This window comes from Thermobia domestica, chromosome 15, assembly GCF_964235325.1.
Source record: "Thermobia domestica chromosome 15, izTheDome1.hap1.1, whole genome shotgun sequence".
In the NCBI taxonomy this organism is placed as follows: Eukaryota; Metazoa; Arthropoda; class Insecta; order Zygentoma; family Lepismatidae; genus Thermobia; species Thermobia domestica.
The window spans coordinates 133,066,639-133,086,266 of NC_137468.1; the positions used below are offsets into that span (position 1 = coordinate 133,066,639).

General features: G+C 34.4%; 1 protein-coding gene across 2 annotated transcripts in view; it reads right to left on the bottom strand.

Annotated features, from left to right (window-relative positions):
- Cals (calsyntenin 1) overlaps positions 1–19,628 on the bottom strand; it is a 98,796-nt gene that overhangs the window by 21,261 nt on the left and 57,907 nt on the right. For both annotated transcript variants that reach the window (XM_081740158.1, XM_081740156.1), the window contains exons 7-11: positions 19,198–19,461; positions 17,985–18,112; positions 14,552–14,729; positions 10,597–10,770; positions 9,987–10,119 (exon numbers count right to left, since the gene is read on the bottom strand). In XM_081740158.1, the coding sequence (XP_081596284.1) occupies positions 9,987–10,119; positions 10,597–10,770; positions 14,552–14,729; positions 17,985–18,112; positions 19,198–19,461 (877 nt within the window). The remainder of the gene's footprint in view (positions 1–9,986; positions 10,120–10,596; positions 10,771–14,551; positions 14,730–17,984; positions 18,113–19,197; positions 19,462–19,628) is intronic.

A 19,628-nucleotide genomic window follows, 5' to 3' on the forward strand; every position in this document is an offset into this window, starting at 1 on the left:
AATAAAATTATTATATAACAAAGAATTCTTGATTTAATTTACAAAAAAGAAAACACTGCGAAAGACACTGTCGGTGCCCTGAGATGTGGCTCTTACGTAACATTTCTGGTATCTTTTATTTATTTATTTATTTATTTATTTTCTAGCACTCTTTAACTCCGCAATCACCGGTCCCAAGTTCGAAGGGGAAAAAGGTTGTGGGTTAGTGTTAAACACCTTTTAATATAAAACAACGTCTGAGAACAAAAGCACGACCAAGTTGAACGTAAGCTCCTAAAGAAGTAACCTAAGTCCCTTCATCATGGTAATACACTACAGGCAGATAACCTGTACGTTTGAACTTACTAACTCTATGAAGTCAAAGAGCACATATAAATGGCCTCATAACGATTCCGATAAATGTGAATTGAAACCTGTAATCTTAAGAGGATAAAGAGGACAAAAACAAAGGAGATAAAAATAAAACTTCTTGAGTAAAAAGTCGCTAATTAATTCGTCTACATAACTTTCATCTCAAGGTTCGAGCAACTATAAGCAAAAAGATTCACAGAATCGAATATCCATTCTCATGAATACACTCACAAAGTAGCCATCAGTAGATCATTTTAATAGCAGGAAGAAAAACTACAATTACATAAAGCACAATACAAAAATTATGGAGGAAGGATATTTACTATGTTAACTTCGATTTATTTATTATATCAAGAAACTGTTCAAGCGATGTTACTAAAATTGAGCTTTCAAAGGAAACAAAACATTGTTTTTTTGAAGAAAAGAAAAACAGCCTTAAACTTTGATACATTATCATTTACATTATGTTTAGGTATCTGTTATTCCACTATTCTACTTGGGTTTTGGTATCCGTTATTATCGCTGACTAGCTACTACTGTTAACAGTTAACCAGCGAATACCATCATCATCTCACCACCCTTTAGCTTACGTCCTCGATTTGAATTTTATTATTTGTATTAATATCACCATAAACAATCCTTCACATTTCCCTTTGCTCCCTTTACACTCCCGCGTCTATCAATAATGATTCACTTAAATAGCAGAACTATGAAAACATAGCGGGTTAGAAAGACACTAAAAGTTATATAATATATGTATGTACGTGCATAACTCTGGAAAGCAATTTCAACGAAACGTGGTACACATATAACTTACGATTTGAAAAACAGTACTGTGAGGGTAAGCCATCTAACCCCTCCTGGCACATCTAGAGCGGAGTGGGAGAGACGTGATATAAAAATAATTAAAAACTCCGACATTAGTTTCGAATTCATAGATTTCGGGCTCGCTGGGATGGACCGTGACCCCCGATGACGTTTAAGTCCAATTTCAGTCTTCACTAGCATCCGGCGGAGGTTGGGGTTGAAATGATGGCATGTAAAAATAATCGAAAACGACTGATATTAACCTCGAATCAATAGTTTTCACAGTCGCTAAGTGAATTGGTGGTAGTCCCGATGCCATTTAAATCCAAGTTCCGCCTTATTACCACCTTTTGATGGTTAAAATGGTGACATGTAAAATAACAGAAATAACATATTAATATCGAATCAATCGTTTTCGGGATTGCTAAGTTAACTGATGAGAGTCTCGATGTCATTTAGGTTCACGTACAGATCACAGTGTAAGATCCCCTAGAGCCCATAGAGGATGTGGGGAGGAACGTGTAAAAACTTCAAAAATGATCAATATTAGTGTTTAATCGTTAATGTTTGAGGTCACTAAGATGAATATGACACTTCTAATGCCGTATAAGTTCATGTTCAGCTCCCATAAGCACCCTTAGGGCTGAGAAAGGAGTGATATGAAAAATTATTGAAAGCGAACGATATTAGTGTCAAATCCTTAGTTTCTCGATCACTGAGATGAGTAGTCATACTGCTGATACAGTTAAAGTTCTAATTCAGTCCCCATCGGTATGAGAGATGAAAAGGGGAAAAATAAAACGTCTAAGATGAGCGAGATTACTGTCGAATCCATCGGGGTTCATCATCGATTACTCTGATTTCGTGACAGTTTAGCTGTTGGGTACCATTCCCCATGACATTTAACCCCAAGCTTAGCAAGAACGGGCATGTCGGCTGACTCGGAAATTTACAGGGGCAACGCCGAAGATGATGTTCGTGGTTATTTATTTCATTCAATTCTTTACTGCGTTGCCTGTCGTTATTTATTCTACTCAGTTCTTTATTCCCTGGCAGGATACATACATAAAGATGGATGTGTGTATACGTATGCATGTTCCATCATAACTGAAAAGCCTAGAGCAATTTCAACTGAACTTGATATAGGTCTGATTTACAATCTGGGAGAAAATGCTGTGGTAAAGACACCCCTAGCTCTACTAAAGGTGGGGAAGAAAGGGGTGACACTTTAAAAATAATCAAAAACGACTGATATTAATGTGGAATCCATAGTTTTCAACATCACATATGAACACTGACACTTCAGACGCCATTAAATCCACGTTCAGCTCCCAATGGGCGGTAAGACACCCCTAGCACCCCAGGATGGAGGATGAGAAGCGGGTGAGATGTAATAATCGAAAACGACCTATATTAGTGTCGAATCAATAATTTTCGGAATCGCTGAGATCAATAGTGACATACCCGATGTCGTTTAAATCCACTCTTAGCCCCATCCCACGGCAGGTGAGAAAGGGTGAAAAATGTAATAAAAAATGACTGAGAACAGCACCGAAGTCATAGTTTTATCTTACGGATTTTATCATTACAATTTTCACCGAAGTCCGTATCCTAAGGGGGAAGAGGATTCAAATATTTGCCATAAACCTATCCTTTCCATGCGAAGAACGGGCATTTCAGCTAGTTATTTTATAACGGCCTCGCCTACACAATGCTTTTCCATAGATGTAGAAATACAAATGTTTTAAAGGATCTGTTTCCATTGTATACGAATTTGATTCAACGACACTGAAGCTCTGGTTTACAATTTTATAACAACACTATTTTAAAATTATACCAAAACGAAAGTACTGAATATATAATAATATATTTACAAATAATTGTAATGTACATTTCCAATTCAGTGCGTCGAAGAAAAGCAATATTATCCAACTGACACAATAATAAAATCACCCAAATTGCAAACCCTTCACCATGACAATACGCTACTCATAACTGAAGTGCTACATTATTTTCTACAATACATACAGTTAATGAACCGTTCCAGCCATTTTTTTAAAATTTATCATCAACTTTTTCATATTCATGCACAATAATAGGTTATTGGTAATGATAATATGATGAATTACACTACACAGTATCTTTACAGAACGTAACCAGAGAAACTTGTTGCCATCAGGTTGAAGTACACCCTCACTCGGATAAGTAATAAGGCAATGGGTAGCAGTATGGAACTAAGATTCCTAACTTACTAAGCTGGGTATATACACGAGGTGATCTACATCAAAACCACAGTTTCAGTCGCCTTTATCACCCCCTCTTCCTATCCCAATGTTTCTACAGGTACAAGCCGTGTATATCTTTGAAGTGCATTGGAATGAAATATAAACATTCCCACCAGAAAAATTTGTTTTTATGTCGATGAACATCTAGTTCCTTAAATCATACACGAAATGATTTATGGATTAAATGGGTCCTTATGACTATTATTTTCATGGATGCTTAGTCAGGTTGTACGTAAGAAATTTCTGTTAATAGTGTAATCGAATAAAACTGAATATAATCCTTAAGTGACTAATATTCATTATTATGTAATTGATATAGCGATCAAACAAACTTTCTCCTCATCACGCTTTCGCTCTGGGTGCGATAAATGCAAATATTATGTTTCTTTTACTATAATCAATTCCCGCACAAGGAGGTTTAATGTTTAAATATGCATCAAAAAACAATTTTCATAACAACGCTCCACATTTTTAAACACTTTACTACATTCATCTACATTAGTAAGGTAAGTAATATACTCTTAGTACAATTGTAAATTTAATTCAACATTTGCTGTTTATCTGGGTTGTAAGATGATGTTGAAATGGAAAGCAATGATAGAGATAGGAATTTAAAGTGTGCTTACTGTATACATACGATATTTTCATGCGATTATAAATCCAAACGCAAATATAATTTTGTGGGTAGAGCATTAGATCGCTAAAAGTATGACAATCCTAACTTCAAATGATGATATTAAAAAATAAATAAATAAAATAAAAAGAACTGCCTAGTGTGATCCTCTAATAAGCCAATCTCTAAAAGTTTTCATATTATCATTTTAACTGTCGAAAGAGTGAGGTTTTCCTAATTCACACCAAGAAAACGCCGGGACGGTACCTAACATACTGATCGTAGGCCGCTTCCTTCTTTCCCAACTCTCCGGAGAGTGTGATTGTAGAGGGACGTCATCCTTCATACGTTATGGGCTAACACGGCTGTAGCTATCGAAAGCCCAGATATCTAATTCCAATCCTAATTTAAGGTTCACTACGCATTGAACAGGTAATGTGCTACGAATGAAAATGTAGTAAACTGTGTCAGAAATAAATATATACATTGCAGAATATTTTATATTACTCGCACACGATACCATACATTCACGGCAAGTTATTTATACTCTCACAAAACAGATATATTTTGTACACGTCAGTACTCTAGGAATTCGATTTCCAATCGAATAATAGTAGACAACTGTCTAGCCAAGTACGGTGAATGTAGCTGCACAGTGCCTCTATCGATGTTGAATCCATTTCAACTAGTAAGCTCGGTAGTCTAAACCTTTGGTACAGTCAGTGTCGAATTTGAACGAGTTGTGACATGTTAATTGGCTTCCAGAGGCAGAAGAGTGAGGACGTGTTAAGAGTTGCCGAAGCTCACGAAATATCAAAATCAGTGTATGGTGATGAAGCGGTGGCATTGAGGACTGTTTACAAATGGTATGAGCGATTCAAAAGCGGCAAGAAGTTAGTTGAAAACGAACAATGATCGAGACGTCCTTCGACGTCAAAAAACATGCAAAAGGTGGCACAAATGATTTGTTCAGACAAGCAAATGATTATTCGAAAGCTTTCCTTAGAACTAAACATCTCGTACGGGACCATGAAAAGTATTTTAACTGCCGATTAAACAGGCAAATGGCTTCCTTCTTCACTACGAAAACGCGCCGTGCTACACCTTGCTTTTGATCCGCGAGTTTTTGGCCGAAAAAATATTTGTCTGTCCACATTCGCTGTGCTCTCCACATATAGCACTGTGCGACTTCTGGCTCTTCCCAAAAATTAAAACCATGATTAAAGGAAAAAGTTTTGACACCATTCCTGACACTGAGAGGGCCATGACAGAGCATGCTCTTCCAAAAGAAGTCTTCCATAAATGCTTCCAGTCATAGATTCAACGTTGGGATATGTGCATTGTTAGCCAAGGACAGTACTTTAAAGGAGATTAAATCAAATCCCATGTAAGATTATTACTTTGTTTCTAATAAAATTATTCACCGCAGTTTTTGATCACACTTCGTAGAATCTTTACAGAACTCTTTTGTCTTACAACCTCCCCTGAGTTCAATGTAGGAATTATTGAAATTAACTTCACAATGAATGAATTTTTACCTCTAGAAATTCAATTTTAACACACCCATCTTTGATATGTAAACGGTAATCAATACTTCTTTAAAAGACGAAAAATGAATCTAGTTATTGTTGGTAGCATGGGTTGACAATGGCTAAAAGGAACATAAATATCTTCTCAACGACATGAGATGCGAGCAAATTCGGCATTAAATTTTGAAGTTTAGACGGTAATGTATCTTACAAAAAGTTTCCCTTTAAAAGGCAAAGAGGGGGAAGTAGAGGAATTTGTTTCGACTACCTATCACCTTAGGTGCAGTGAATTGTACGATTGAATCAAGAACGCTGAGAAAAAGGGAACTTCAGGTCACTAATTCACTTTAGTAATACCTTTATAAAAAGAATAATACAATAACTTTTCCATATGTATTCTACATATTATCACTGGAAGGTCACTTGCCGCAAACTGAGTTTCAACGCACTCTGGTCTACCCGGAGTTCTTCACCTTATTATCATTGTCTATTGTCCGCAGTGAACTTAGAGGATTGGCAAATCGTAAGAGGTAGCCCGCAAAGATCTGTGTCAAATTGACTGTATCGATTACTGTCGTAGTTTTATAATTTCCTCCAGCAGCTATTAAATAGATAAGTAGACTGCCAGCAACATCTGATAAGAAAAGTAGCCCTCAAACCAAAAACGGTTAGGCATCCCTGGTCTAAATCCTCCATTAGCTTTCCATTATCTTGTCCTTCCGCTACACCTTCTAACACGGCACTCAGAAAGTACTTGCTTCTGTAACATCCTAACTTCTTTGCTCCTTTTAAATATTCTCAGTGAGATGAGAACTAACTAAAATTTTCACTAAAACTATACACATTTAGTATTTAAATATGTATCCTATCAAGTAATTAAGTAATTTCAGGAAAATTCACCCTAGCGATAGAACCAGAACGATTCCAAACCTTATCAGTAGTGTGAAAAAGGTAAACAAGTAAATCAAATCGGTCTTTAAACACCAGTTCGATATAGAAATTATACTGAAAATTGGAACTGTTTGAGTATGTAAATATTAGATTTTAAACCTTCTAATATTTTGGTAACCTATAAAATGTAGTTTCTGCTGCTAAAAGAAACATATATTTTTCGATCTGTTCGTTCTTCGGCGAATATTCCTTGTTGTGATGACAGGGTAATGTTATTCTGTTAAAAGGTAACATACTATCTGTTTCAATTGAGAGTAGTTTGCAGCATCTGTGACTTTTTTTTCTGATAGACTGATATACTGAACGCAACCTCACTCACTCATTGATTTTGGCGAAAACGGCCCCAGATTGGATTCTCGGCGGGAAAGTCTTGAATTTTAAAACATTTATGGTGGTTCGGATTCTCCCTTAAACTGTAGGTTCACATCTTGTAAGTGACCTACGACGGTAAACAACAAACAACACGTCTGTCGCAGTTCTCTATTTTATCTGTGTTTAGAAAAACTGATGTATAAGAGGTCATGATTCAATTGTATTTGGAACTATTTGGGCAGCTTTTGCATAACAGTGCTGTTTTCACATGAAAGCGAATTTATGAGAAATTAAAAAGGATATCTGTCAGTCTGAGATGCCCTGTAATACAAAATACGAGAATTTAAAACCGCTGATGAAGCAGTATTAAGCTACAAACCCAATACAATCGCAGAGTTTTTATCTTATAAATGATAATGAACATATGGTGAATTCATCTGCTGTGCTGACCGACCCTTCAGAGATCAATAATGGTACTTGGAGTGAAGGATGAAATAATATGAAAGGAATTATTAACAATTAGAAATTGACCTTTCAGGAAGCAATCATTTTGGCTGTCGCAATAGAAAACACTAATAAGCAACTGAAAAGATATAAGACTACCTCATAAGACCTTAGTAGTGTAGAGAATTCAGGAGTTAATTCCCTACCAAGAAACTCGAATTCATCTTCTAGTATGACAGTTCTGTAAAAAAGAAAGGCCAAAATCCACCTTTCAAAAGTTTAAAGATGTAAGTTCAATGTAAGTGCCTGCTTGGGATAGCATGCGCTTCCAGTGTGGCGAAATAATAATAATTTAGCTTAAGTATATTGAAAGTAGATCGTGACGAAGCTATTCAGCCAAACGTATCTCAATGGAGGAAGTTGACCATGGATTTGCTAATCTCATTCAAACCGACAAATTACAGAAGTTAAATAAACTAATCCAATTGCATTCCATGACCAACAATGAAACAGAACGCCGAATGCTATGAATATATATATATATATATATATATATATATATATATATATATATATTAAATGGAAATAATGCTGTAAGCAGCCTTGCAGTTTCTAAAGAAAAACAACTACAATCGTGATAAACCACAAAGCATGTCAAGAACAATGTTTATTTTAGAAACTGTTTTTTTTATTAAACAGAACACGAAAGAATTCAATCAAGATGAATATTTCACGGATAGCGAGCAACGTACGGAGTATGCTTATTTGTAGTGTGTTCAGCTTTGCCTATATAAGTATTTTGATATGTTGGTCACTACCTTACTAGCTTATTGAAACATTCTTCAACTGGAAGAAAAAAAATTGATATTTGAAGTTAGTTTCTTTCACTCCTAATTGCCTAAAAGTGAATTATTTTTCAACAAATGCTAGACTTACAATAAACTGAGTTAGTTCTAATTGGCAATATGCTCGCCAACTGATCTAATGTTGACTGTTAAGTCGTATAATGTGTATTAGTATAAATTTGTGAAACGGAGGTTCAATTTCCGGAAGAGCTATTACGGAGTATCCGTGACAATTTTGAATGTAAAGGTGAGGTGATGTCAACCTGAGCTACGAAGGAGTGCTGAAACGAAATTTTAATAGCTATTGCATGGAGCAGAAAACTGATGATAATAGCTGTTTCGTTTATACTGAGTTAGAATGAATTTCTATTTCTATATCTTCTTTTAATACTACTACTACTACTGTAGTTTCCAATAGTGGTGGTCAACATTGTGTTCGTGGACTTTCCGTTTCCTTTATAGTTTCATTCCACCAATCACTTCCATCAATCATCCATCTCACTGAGCATAGGTTGCAATTTTGAATTAAAAAGACAGATGTAGTTGCCAATACTGTTACAATAAATAAATCTGTTCTGCAGCTTCTATTTTTCATGTATAATAACAAACAATTATTTTCAATTTAAAAGTCGGCTAACTCCATAAAAAGGCAGACTTTTTTTGGTTTTGTTTGATATGGAATAATACTGGCGTACCGTTAGCTAACATGGAAACAATATTCAATGGAAGTATAGATGTGGCAATGAAGAGTATACTTTGTAGATCGAGTAACATTACTTCTTTCAGAGAAAAAAAAAAAAAAAAAAAAAAAAAATCTCAACTGACAAATTCTGATGTTTATACAGAATAACGAACAATGACATGCTTCTACTTTAATGAGCGTTTCACAAAATTAATTAATTAAATAAATAAATCATAACCCACGTAACTATCTCCTCCTTGATGTTTAGTCTACTCCTTCGGTAAGTGTATAAGACGGACAGTGGTTGCAATAACAAATAAGATTAGTTGCCTGTTTACATCAATTGAGCCTGTTTACATCTACTCATTGTAAAGTAGCTGACGTAATGGATTCCAACTTCTGACCCTACTTGTACATTTGATGTACCGCTAATTGATACATACCACCACCGCAGCAACAAAAATGTTAAAGCGAAAAGGCGTATTATATAATTACCAAAGTCCTACTATTAGTTGTTTGTGTAAATGACCACAAACGTTTACTACTATTTAGCGATCACTGGAAGTGCTGATTTCATTATTGTGAGATGTATTTTTACAAATAGCGTGCTCTGAAATAATTGCTGTTTATGTTAAAGGGCAGTGACCCTTGTTGGTTACCTGATCGATCATCTGGATTCTCGTTCATTTTTTGCAATATGTATAAGCCATGGGTGGCCAACATTACCAGCAGAACTCAATGGTCACAACTCCCTCCTTTAGATTGGGAGACAGAATCAGTTTACATTCATATGGAGAAACTCGCAACTTAAAACTAAACTGACATAGTGAAATCTTATTTGTAGACAAATTTTGGACAACTGAGTAAACATTAATATTTCTCTTTTCACCTAATTCAATGTGAAACCTTGCTTCAATGTTTACTTGTCTTTAGCGCAGAAAAGACTGTTTAGATTTTAGTTCGGAATACATGTGGCTTGATCCCCACGTTAAAATCTACCCTAAGTCTGTGCTTTGCTGACAAGAATATTTAAAAACTACAAACAAATCAAAAATCTAAGGGAAACATTATGGTAAGTTTATCTGACAAATTCCTCAAACACTACTATGCTAACATAGACTATTGCTAATTCCCTTTTACACTGAAAAAATTAAGATAGATACTCACACAACACTCGTGCTAAGATGAAGATTGCGTCGGCCAGGAGTTGGGAATTCTCGTGAATTTGTATATCCAACTTTTCTTACAAGTACTTCAAGATTTGTTTTGTTGTCACCCTCAATGCTTAATTCTGTTAAATCTGTAAAATCAAAGTTTTCTCCTTTTATTTCTTGTAAATTTAATCTCTTAAAAAATAATAGTTTTCATACACGTATGATTTTTAAGAAGGATCTGAAGCAAATTTTGCAGCTAACTTTCAGCAAAACATTTTCTAATTTTTCGCAAACTTATTCTATGCTGATCTATTTGCTCATTTGACATAATATAAACTACGTAATACACTATTACGCGGTTATTTTTTGCTAAACATATTCATTTTAATTAGGTTATATATATTAATAGTATTTTGTAAAATCTACAATTACTACATACTCTACACTAAGAGTAAGTTATAAATTACGAAGTATTTTCCTCATTACGCTGAATAATACAGCAACCTGCCAATCAGAGACCACATATTTCTAATTATCCTTACGCTCAGCAACAATCGGAAACGATGGAATTTATATTTCTTCTGCAGAACCAGAATACTCTAAATTTTACTTCACCTACTCACCACTGTTTGTAAGAAGCTCCATTCCTGGTTCCAAAAGTTCCATTGCAGGAACTTCCAAACTTTCCTTACACTTATGTAGACAAGCAAGAACTTCTGGCTTCTCCGTCTTATGGAGTAATACAGACAACCCCGCAAGATAGCCACGGAAATGGTGCTTCATTTTGTTTTCAGATCCTAATAAGAAAGAATAAACATATTACTTTAGTATGTTCCTTGAGACTTGATACTCATAAAAGTTCGCTTCCTTTCTCTCTCGAACTACCAATCCTCCTACATTAATCAGCAACAGGTGTAATTACGTACGCAAATCTGTAGAACTTAAAAAGGTCAATTAAAGACATTCCTCCATTTACGTACGTAGATCGTTCTAGGCCTCTTTGTATAAACCGAATTTTTATCATAACTTAAGATTTGTCGGAAACATGAATACAAAACATGAACATGTAAACATAAACAGTCTAATAATTGTGCAATGCAAAAACTCAAAGACATAATTTATATTGTACATTACCCATTTCAAAAATAAAATAAATAAAATATTAGTAGTTTAATTTCAGAGAAAGTATATATTATAATCGAGTGTGTGTATCATAATAGTAATTAACTGTGGCCGTGAAAAGGACTCAGATGTCAATGTTTCTCGAGTGAACGATTCAGCCATCAAATTATTTCTAATCACTCTTTGACGTTGCTCATTTCTGCAACATTTTACTTTTCTATTTTGTGCCTTCATCAAATGGCCAAAGTGAAGACACGGTTGAATCGTTTAAAAAGTTTTTTTTTAACTTAACTTGAGTTAACATAGGTGTTTGTCATTACGTTTATACTTGAATTGAATTGCGTATTCTACAGGGAATGGAGGAGTAGATCTCTTGCAAACAATAACGAACGCGCTATTTGAAAGAGATTTTTGAAGATAGCATTTGGGTCATGCGAAATCTTTTGATTTCGATTCAAAATCGCATCCTGTAAGGATAGAAACGAGGACTGAAATACTTTTCATATATCTGCCGTAAATCTATTTTTCCCGTGATAAGAACAGACATTTCTGCCATTTGATAATAATGTAAATAAAAAGAATACTGAAAAATATATTTGACAAAGAAGTCATTCTCGATTAGAAACACATTACTACTAAACGATCGTAGATATTGTGTATTATTTTTGTCATAGTAAGTGTAGAGAACTTAAAATCACAAACATACATTTATACACAATTTAAGCTAATATGTACGTTTACCATAAGTAATTTTACAATTTTAAATCAAAAGACACTGATATTCAATATGAGAAAGTTACTATGAAAGGCATATATTTTTTATTCAACTCAATAACTATATTAATAACCTTTAAAAAGGGTATATACTCGCTGATAACTGCAATTTTTCCAGTTTTCAAAATGGTAGCGTATTCTAAACGTGCATTTTGGTTACTTTGATTCCTTACTATTAAGATTAAAAGAAATACTTATTAAGATAATTTTAATTACCTTTCTTTTGCCCAACTATCGTGAAGCGAATTCTGAGGATTACCGTGAATATTACTTTTATACTATGGTAGAACAATAATGTACTACTACTGAATAACTGTCATGTACGAGAAGCACCTTCGAAAACCCCTATTTCGTTTTCATTTTAACATCACATATTAAAAGAAACATGATACTCCCGTAGTTTACCAGTTAGAAAAGGAATATCAATCAAATTGTATTCGCTTTTAGAAACATCAAGTACAAGTCACTTAAATAAAGAAAAAAATCAATTGAAAGCAAAAAAGAAAAATTAAACCCTGCTTTACACCCTCAAGAAAATAATCTTCCATTTTTATCTTTTAAACACAAACAGGTAAACGGGTGTTGTGCTACGGATAGTCCCCCCCCCCCCCCCCCCATACACACTTCTTCCAAAAATGACAAGTTATGACACGTTACGAAAACGAAAGCGACTAAACCAAGGAATAGAAATCGTGGAAATCATCATCAGCACATCGGAATGCGAAGATAACGTCAGAGTGTCACTTGCTACTTCAAATATCTAGTTATCTATTGAATGATGAAAATAAAGACACAGAAAGTGACTGAAGCAACCAGACATCAAAACGGTCGAGCCGACCATAGTTTCTTTTATCTTTGACGGAATCTGAGTTCGGAACCGACGAGACTATGAGCCACCGGATAGCCGATTAAGACAAAACTACGTATGAACATAAAAACTTGGGTAGAATAAAGGCCGGGTAATACGAATTAACAAAGAAAGCAGATGCGAAAAATCTATCACTGATATAAGGAACCGGTTTTCGTATGTTAAAGATCATAATCATCTCTGGCTGGACACATCGAATCAGGTGGCTATCGAGAACTCTGCGTAAAATATGTGAGTATAAACTGGCTGATTTTGAAGAAACGGAAACAGCTGGAATACATGTTCATGATACCGGTATACAAACCTGGAGATCTTACAAACGCTCGAAAGTATTACGAAAATTTTCAAGCCAGTGATAGATGCGATACTTCAGTTTAGTATCTGTGTTGATGGAGTAAAGTGGCAGTATAGAATATTTTCCAAACCAATTCATGCTCACTAATTCTGTTTGCTAATGTCACATTCTCACTTAAATTTTAAGTTTCAGTCGTTTTAATGTGGAGAATTTTCCATAAATATTGGGCTCAATGAAAACTTGAAGACAAAAATATTCATAAAAGAATTTAACGTCCCTTTTGACAATTGTCTGAAAGATTAAGTAATGCTCTCTTTGCTTTTTAAATGGTTGCGAGATACATCAATCCTAAATTCAAGTAGTTTTCAATTTAAACATTGAGTCAATGTTTTCATTTAACGACTAAGTAATCATTACTGAATTAGGGTACCTAAATACATTAATCCTGTTTGACCTAACACTTAAATTGTTCAACTGCATACAGCTCAAACTTAAATTTCTTCTAAAATTGCGAAGGTTAGGTCAAATTTTATATTTAAGTTGGAAAATTAAATAAAAGTAAAGAAACAGTCAAATAAATTGAAATTCCCGTAAATAACTGTTCTTAAATTGAATGCATATTGCATATGTAAAGGTAGTGACAAGAAAGGCTGGACACCAAACAGAGGAGGAAATCTGGTGATTCTTTAACCTTTTTGGACTCTTGGCGTCTACAGATTATGTTACTATCCTACTACTGAATTTTTGGAGACCACTTATGCAAAAGTCAACCATCAGAGAAAAGAAGCTCATACAAATATACAATAAAACTGCACTCGCTACGTTGTTTTGGAACACCCTAGAACGTGTATGGCTTCCTTAAATGAATAATTAGAGAACAAACTGGTCATCTTGTCAAACTTAAATATTGATTTGTTCTACCAAAACAATCACAGCAAATTAATATCAAATTTAATGAACTAGTTCTAGTCTATTCGTTATTTTTTATTTATTTTTTTAAATGCTAGACAGCAAAATAATTATTGCCTACTTGATGTTCCTGTAATTTTTGCCCTCAGTTTTTGTTATAACTGTTCTGTTTGTACTGATCTCGTTTACGTTAGATACTTGTGGTGCCCGAAAATAATAGTTTTCAGTACTACTTCGTGAACAGTCCAATTTTATTTTCTTAAAACATCACTATTGTCTTGTTTATAAACCTTAGATAAAGTAAGCGCTGTTTTGTAGTTTAATAAAAACCACTGGTAATTTGGAAGTTCTAGCAAATTTTAGATATAACAACTTTGGAGACGATTTACAAAGTATAATATCACGCGCAGATTTTATTCCCTTAATGACCTCGTTATTACACGTACTAATATAGAAGTGCATCTGGATTTGTCATGTTTGAATTAAATTCTCTTGCCGATTGTTCGTGAAAGTACTGTACATTTTTCTGTACTGATTACTGTAACATTTTTCTAATTTATATTTTTCAAGTAAACTTAATTGTGGTTTAAGAATGTCACTTGTCACTTACCTTGCCAACATGCTCCAACTGTCAATGTAGTGTTTATTCCTTTTGTTGGATGAAGAGGCCAATCGTCGATTATCTCGGGGTTTTTCTTTTCTGATTTAAACAACTGCCCATCAACATACAGTTCGACTTCAGGGAATTTCACTGATACAGCATAATGATGCCAGTCATTGTCACATACCTAAACAAATTTATTAATAACTTATTATCACTTTTAAAAAAAATATTTGCGACAGACAAATCAGAAACACTTCGTCATTCTGAAAACACAATGTCCCCAAAACTTAGTAAGAGTTATTTTTATCTTAAAAGGGTTGAACCTGAAGCGGATGCTATTAAATAACGCCTTGCAATAAAGTAGCCAACGATATCGTTTGTAACGTGGGTTCCTGTCAACGGCATGACGTGTCCTCAGGTACCGAATCGAGAAGACCTCTAGATATAGAGGCTAGCTGCGAATATACTAAAAAAACAGTCGCGGATAGACGACAAAGGGCGGACCTTCAGCTTGGGGGTTGGAGTGAGGCTAATAACGTCATCGTATAGAAAAAGCTACTTGTTCTGAAACATTCACAGAAGCCTCGGACTAAGACGGATAACTTGGCATGACCTCAGCAAAGTAAAATGGACATGAGATTTGGAACATGGAATATTTGTAAGTGTTTACAGATAGGGGCGTTAAAAATCCGTAACGAGTAAGTTAGAGAAATATAAGATGGACCTAATAGGAGTTCAGGAAGTTAGACGGGAAGGAAAGTGAACAGTTAAGTCCGGAAGTTTTAAGTTCTTTTACGGAGAAGGGAAAAATAATTACGAACTAAAAACAGGGTTTTTCGTTCACAAACGAATAATATCAGCAATTAAGTGAGTTGATTTTGTTTATTATTCTTAAGGGTCGGTGGTCTGATTTAAATATACATACCCCAACAGAAGGACGCATCAAAGACAGTTTTTACGAAGTAGAAAAGTATTTGAACAACTCCCAGAATATCATATGAAAATTCTATTAGGGTATTTCAATGCAAAGGTAAGACGAAAGGATATTTTCAAACCAAATACAGGGAATAAAAATTTGAATAAAGGAAATAATGACAACGGTGTATTAGACTTGTGAACTTTGCAACATCCAAAAACGTTACCATGATGAGTATGAAATTCCCATATCGCGAACATTCATAAATACACTTGGACCTCACCAGAAGAAAAAAATACATAATCAAATTGATCACGTTTTAATAGTTAGAAGAAAACAGTCTAGCATAATTGATGTTCTTTCGCCCAGAGGAGCTGTCACAGTGATCACTACTTGATGGCAACGATAATGAGAGATTATTGTTGAATAAAGGAAATATTCAACATCTGAAAACAGGGAGGTATAATTTAAAGAAATTACAGGACAGAGAGGTGAGAGAAGAAAACCACACTGAAGTGTCGAATAGATTCTGTTTTATAAGATTCGGAATGCTTTAGTGTTGAAAATACTTCGGTTGAAATCAGGGTAGCATTAAAACTTCACTCTTGGCAAACTTTATAAGCAAAACCTGTAGAGATGATCAAAATGCTTCAGAGAAATTACACACGAATAATTTTGACGTAGATTATATTACAAAATTGTTTTAAATGAAGAGTAAGGGGGAAAAAAGAAGGAATGTCACAAAACTGCATTTTGGAGAAAACTGCGTTTTAATGTTGAAAATCACATACAAAATGAAAGGTTAGTCAAATCTTTTGCCCCTTTTTCAATGGACATTTCTACATCTACACATGCATGGCATATATAGTCAAATAGTACCAAGAGTCACCAACAGATATGACAAGGCACCCGTTAAAGCACACACATGGACATTCCTTGTTTTTTCTCCCATCATACTTGATTGAATGCAACCCTGCAACCCCAAACAACAGGATCATTTTTACAAGCTGAAGAAAAGTATATACCGAATTTTATTAAAATTGGATAAATTTTGCGAGGGTTATGGTGGAACAGACGGACAGACACACGAAATTTCATTGAGTCGAACGGTAGATATTCACTAATGCTCGCTTCAATTAATCATATCCAATAACGAAATTTAAAATTATGCTTATCTTAAAAAAGGAAATTCTTAATTATAAAGTAGTCGAAATTACGTCACTTAAGTTCTCTTTCAAATCTAATACACTGTCAAAACATCAGATGTGTTTAGCTACCCTACTGTTTGACGTTTTGCAATACTCAGGTCAGGTGCATGGTAGCTCAGTACTTCGGGTGTGTGTTCACTTCTGGTAAAAGGAATTTCTAGTTTCATCTCGGGACTTCATTTTTTCAATACTAATATTGTAAGAAGAACAGATATAAAAGGTAGCGTTTAAACCAATGTGGTCTCATCGAAAATCAAATCTTGGATAATGTAAATGAAAATAATGTACAATAATCACACGGCTACTCAGGAGTCTAGTATACAATTACTGTTTTAGAAAAGAAAATAAACCTATTTCGCGAGATAATAAGATCTATGTAGAATACCTCTGTTTTATGGAAAATGCTGAGCGGTCTTTCTGAAGATGAAAAACATTTGTTCCAATATTTCATCCACTCGTTTCAAAGGTGTCACTCACGATGTACGTGGTTCAGAGGTACATAATAAATTGAAATGAGATTATTATTATTATTATTATTATTATTTTAACATCGCATTGATAATTCTTTTAGAATAAAGGGTAAATGCAAATGATTACTGATGAACGAGTTGGTAGTAGACTCATCACGATACTGTTAGAAATAGTCAGAATTCCGGTAACACTCGTACTCATTATGTAGTCCATCACAAGTTCACATGGTGTGAGATCATACTAATATTGAGACCCAACTAAGCCACAGGCAAACTCATGGATGACTAAGTTTTTGAACATACTATTGGCTTGAACAAAAATATGTGGTTTAAATTTGTGAAGTCCTTGGAGTGTTGAATCGGAAATATATCTTTATATGATACCTTTATATAAACTTTAATCGTATATTTGATCATATCAATTGATTTTTCATAACACTCGCATATGCTCCACAACTTCAAAAAGGCATTTTAGGTTACATCAAAGTTTCAAACTTCAGTGATCTTTGATTGTTCTTAGGAGGAATCAGAGCAGACAAACACAACGAATTATTTGCATACGGAACACGAGTATACTTCAAGTAGTTATAAGAATGGCAAAGAAAATCACGACAATTGTTACACCAGAACTGATAACGTAACAGATGAAATATGGATTACTTTTATGTAGAATATCTACAGTTCCATAATACCAGTATATGTTAAGACAAAGAAACAAGAATAAATTCATAAATGTCCACACGCGTTTTAATATCTAAAGTTCATACTTCACTGTAAAAACATTGATCTCACTTAATTTATGATACTCTTATCTATGATTTCTTTAGATGTAATATGCACCCTACCTGTGGCAATTTCCACCTCCACTCTGCTGGTCTGAAAATATTCAGGTCACCTTGAGAGAAGTCACGTCTCATTAAAAGGATCAAACGACAATTTCTCACAAACAAAGCGTAGTGATGTCTATTCATTTCTAGAAACGAAAGAAAAGGTTTACCAATATTAACTATATACAGTACTTTGTTTTTAATGACTATCTTTTCCAACATCAATATACTGTTACACTTAAACAGTAACACTATCTTAACAAGAAACAATTCTTTCGATTGTTGTGATCGTCCTCGAGTAAAATAAAATTTTTTAGAAAAAGTAAATATTTAGAAACTGAAGTTCTACCAACTTCCAAAAATAATGTTTACCAAGTTTATATTAACACTTTCACTCGGATTTACACAGCAAATTCCAACTTCCTGTCAGTTTAGTGCATGTGTATCGGGTAGTTAAAAAAAATTACAAAAAAGTAAGCATGTGAAATACATGTCAAATATATCTTCACATATATATATCATGAAAATGAAAATATTTAGCTTTCATAACTGAACTATAAAACAGAATGAACGAAAGAAGAAAAACTACTAGACAAAATACCCGGTTATATGTTATAGCTTGCCTCACTGAATGTTATGAAGGAAGAACGCGGAGTCATTTAAGCTACATTTTTGTTTGTAACTCTCACCCTTTGATCTTCGTAAATTTACGCTGAGGTTCCTTTGTTTTAAGCAAAGACAGAAAATTATGTCTTATCTTTAAAAAATTAAGTTCTGAAACGTTAGAATCTGCCTCACTTTCATTGTCTCTGAGATTTCTTTCAATATTATTATATTGCATGTGAGTGGTGGCCGCGTAATCGAATACTGAATTATCCTCGTACTTACCATTCGTATATTCCTAATAAATAAATAAATAAATAAAAACATTTCAAACGTACACAGGACTAGTCTGCGAGTTTTAGAAGAAATAAGGAAGAAAAATGAATCAAAAGCTACAAGAATAATCTGTGTTTACGTGTCTCACATGGAACTGTGTGGGACGAGTACCCAATCTCTATTTTATGCAGAAACTAATGATTTAGATCTGGATTCTGCAAGTCAGACCACATGCAACCACCACACAACCTCTTCCAACTTGAATCATTTCATCTGCGCTTTGCACGACACTACATCCTTAAACAAGAATATTTTATCTTACTGTTACTAACCAAAAAGTATATAAACTTACTATGATCATCTGCAGAGCAAAGAATGTGTTCCTTGACGTGGCGGTCCTGTTCAGGATTCTGCTTGTGCTTCATCCATGTGGCAATAGTGAATATATTGCTCAGATTATGGTCTATAACTTCCGGAGGAATAACAACGGCATTATTATTTCCATCAAATTCAAAAATCTGGTCAGATTCGTGGCCATCATCAGTTGGTAGAGATTTTGTCCATTCAGTTCCAAGACCTGGACTTGGAAGCAAATCTATGCTCTCCATACTAGCACCTGCAAACAAGAAAATACAACAATAAGTGTACTGAGCGGGTAATATTGAAGCATTCACGATCAGGTAATTCATGGTAAGCATATGGTCAAACTGTCAGCACGTTCTCCTGTCTTCAACTGAATCAACAGTAGGGAATGGCTCTATCTCGTGTTTTGCAAACCTAAAT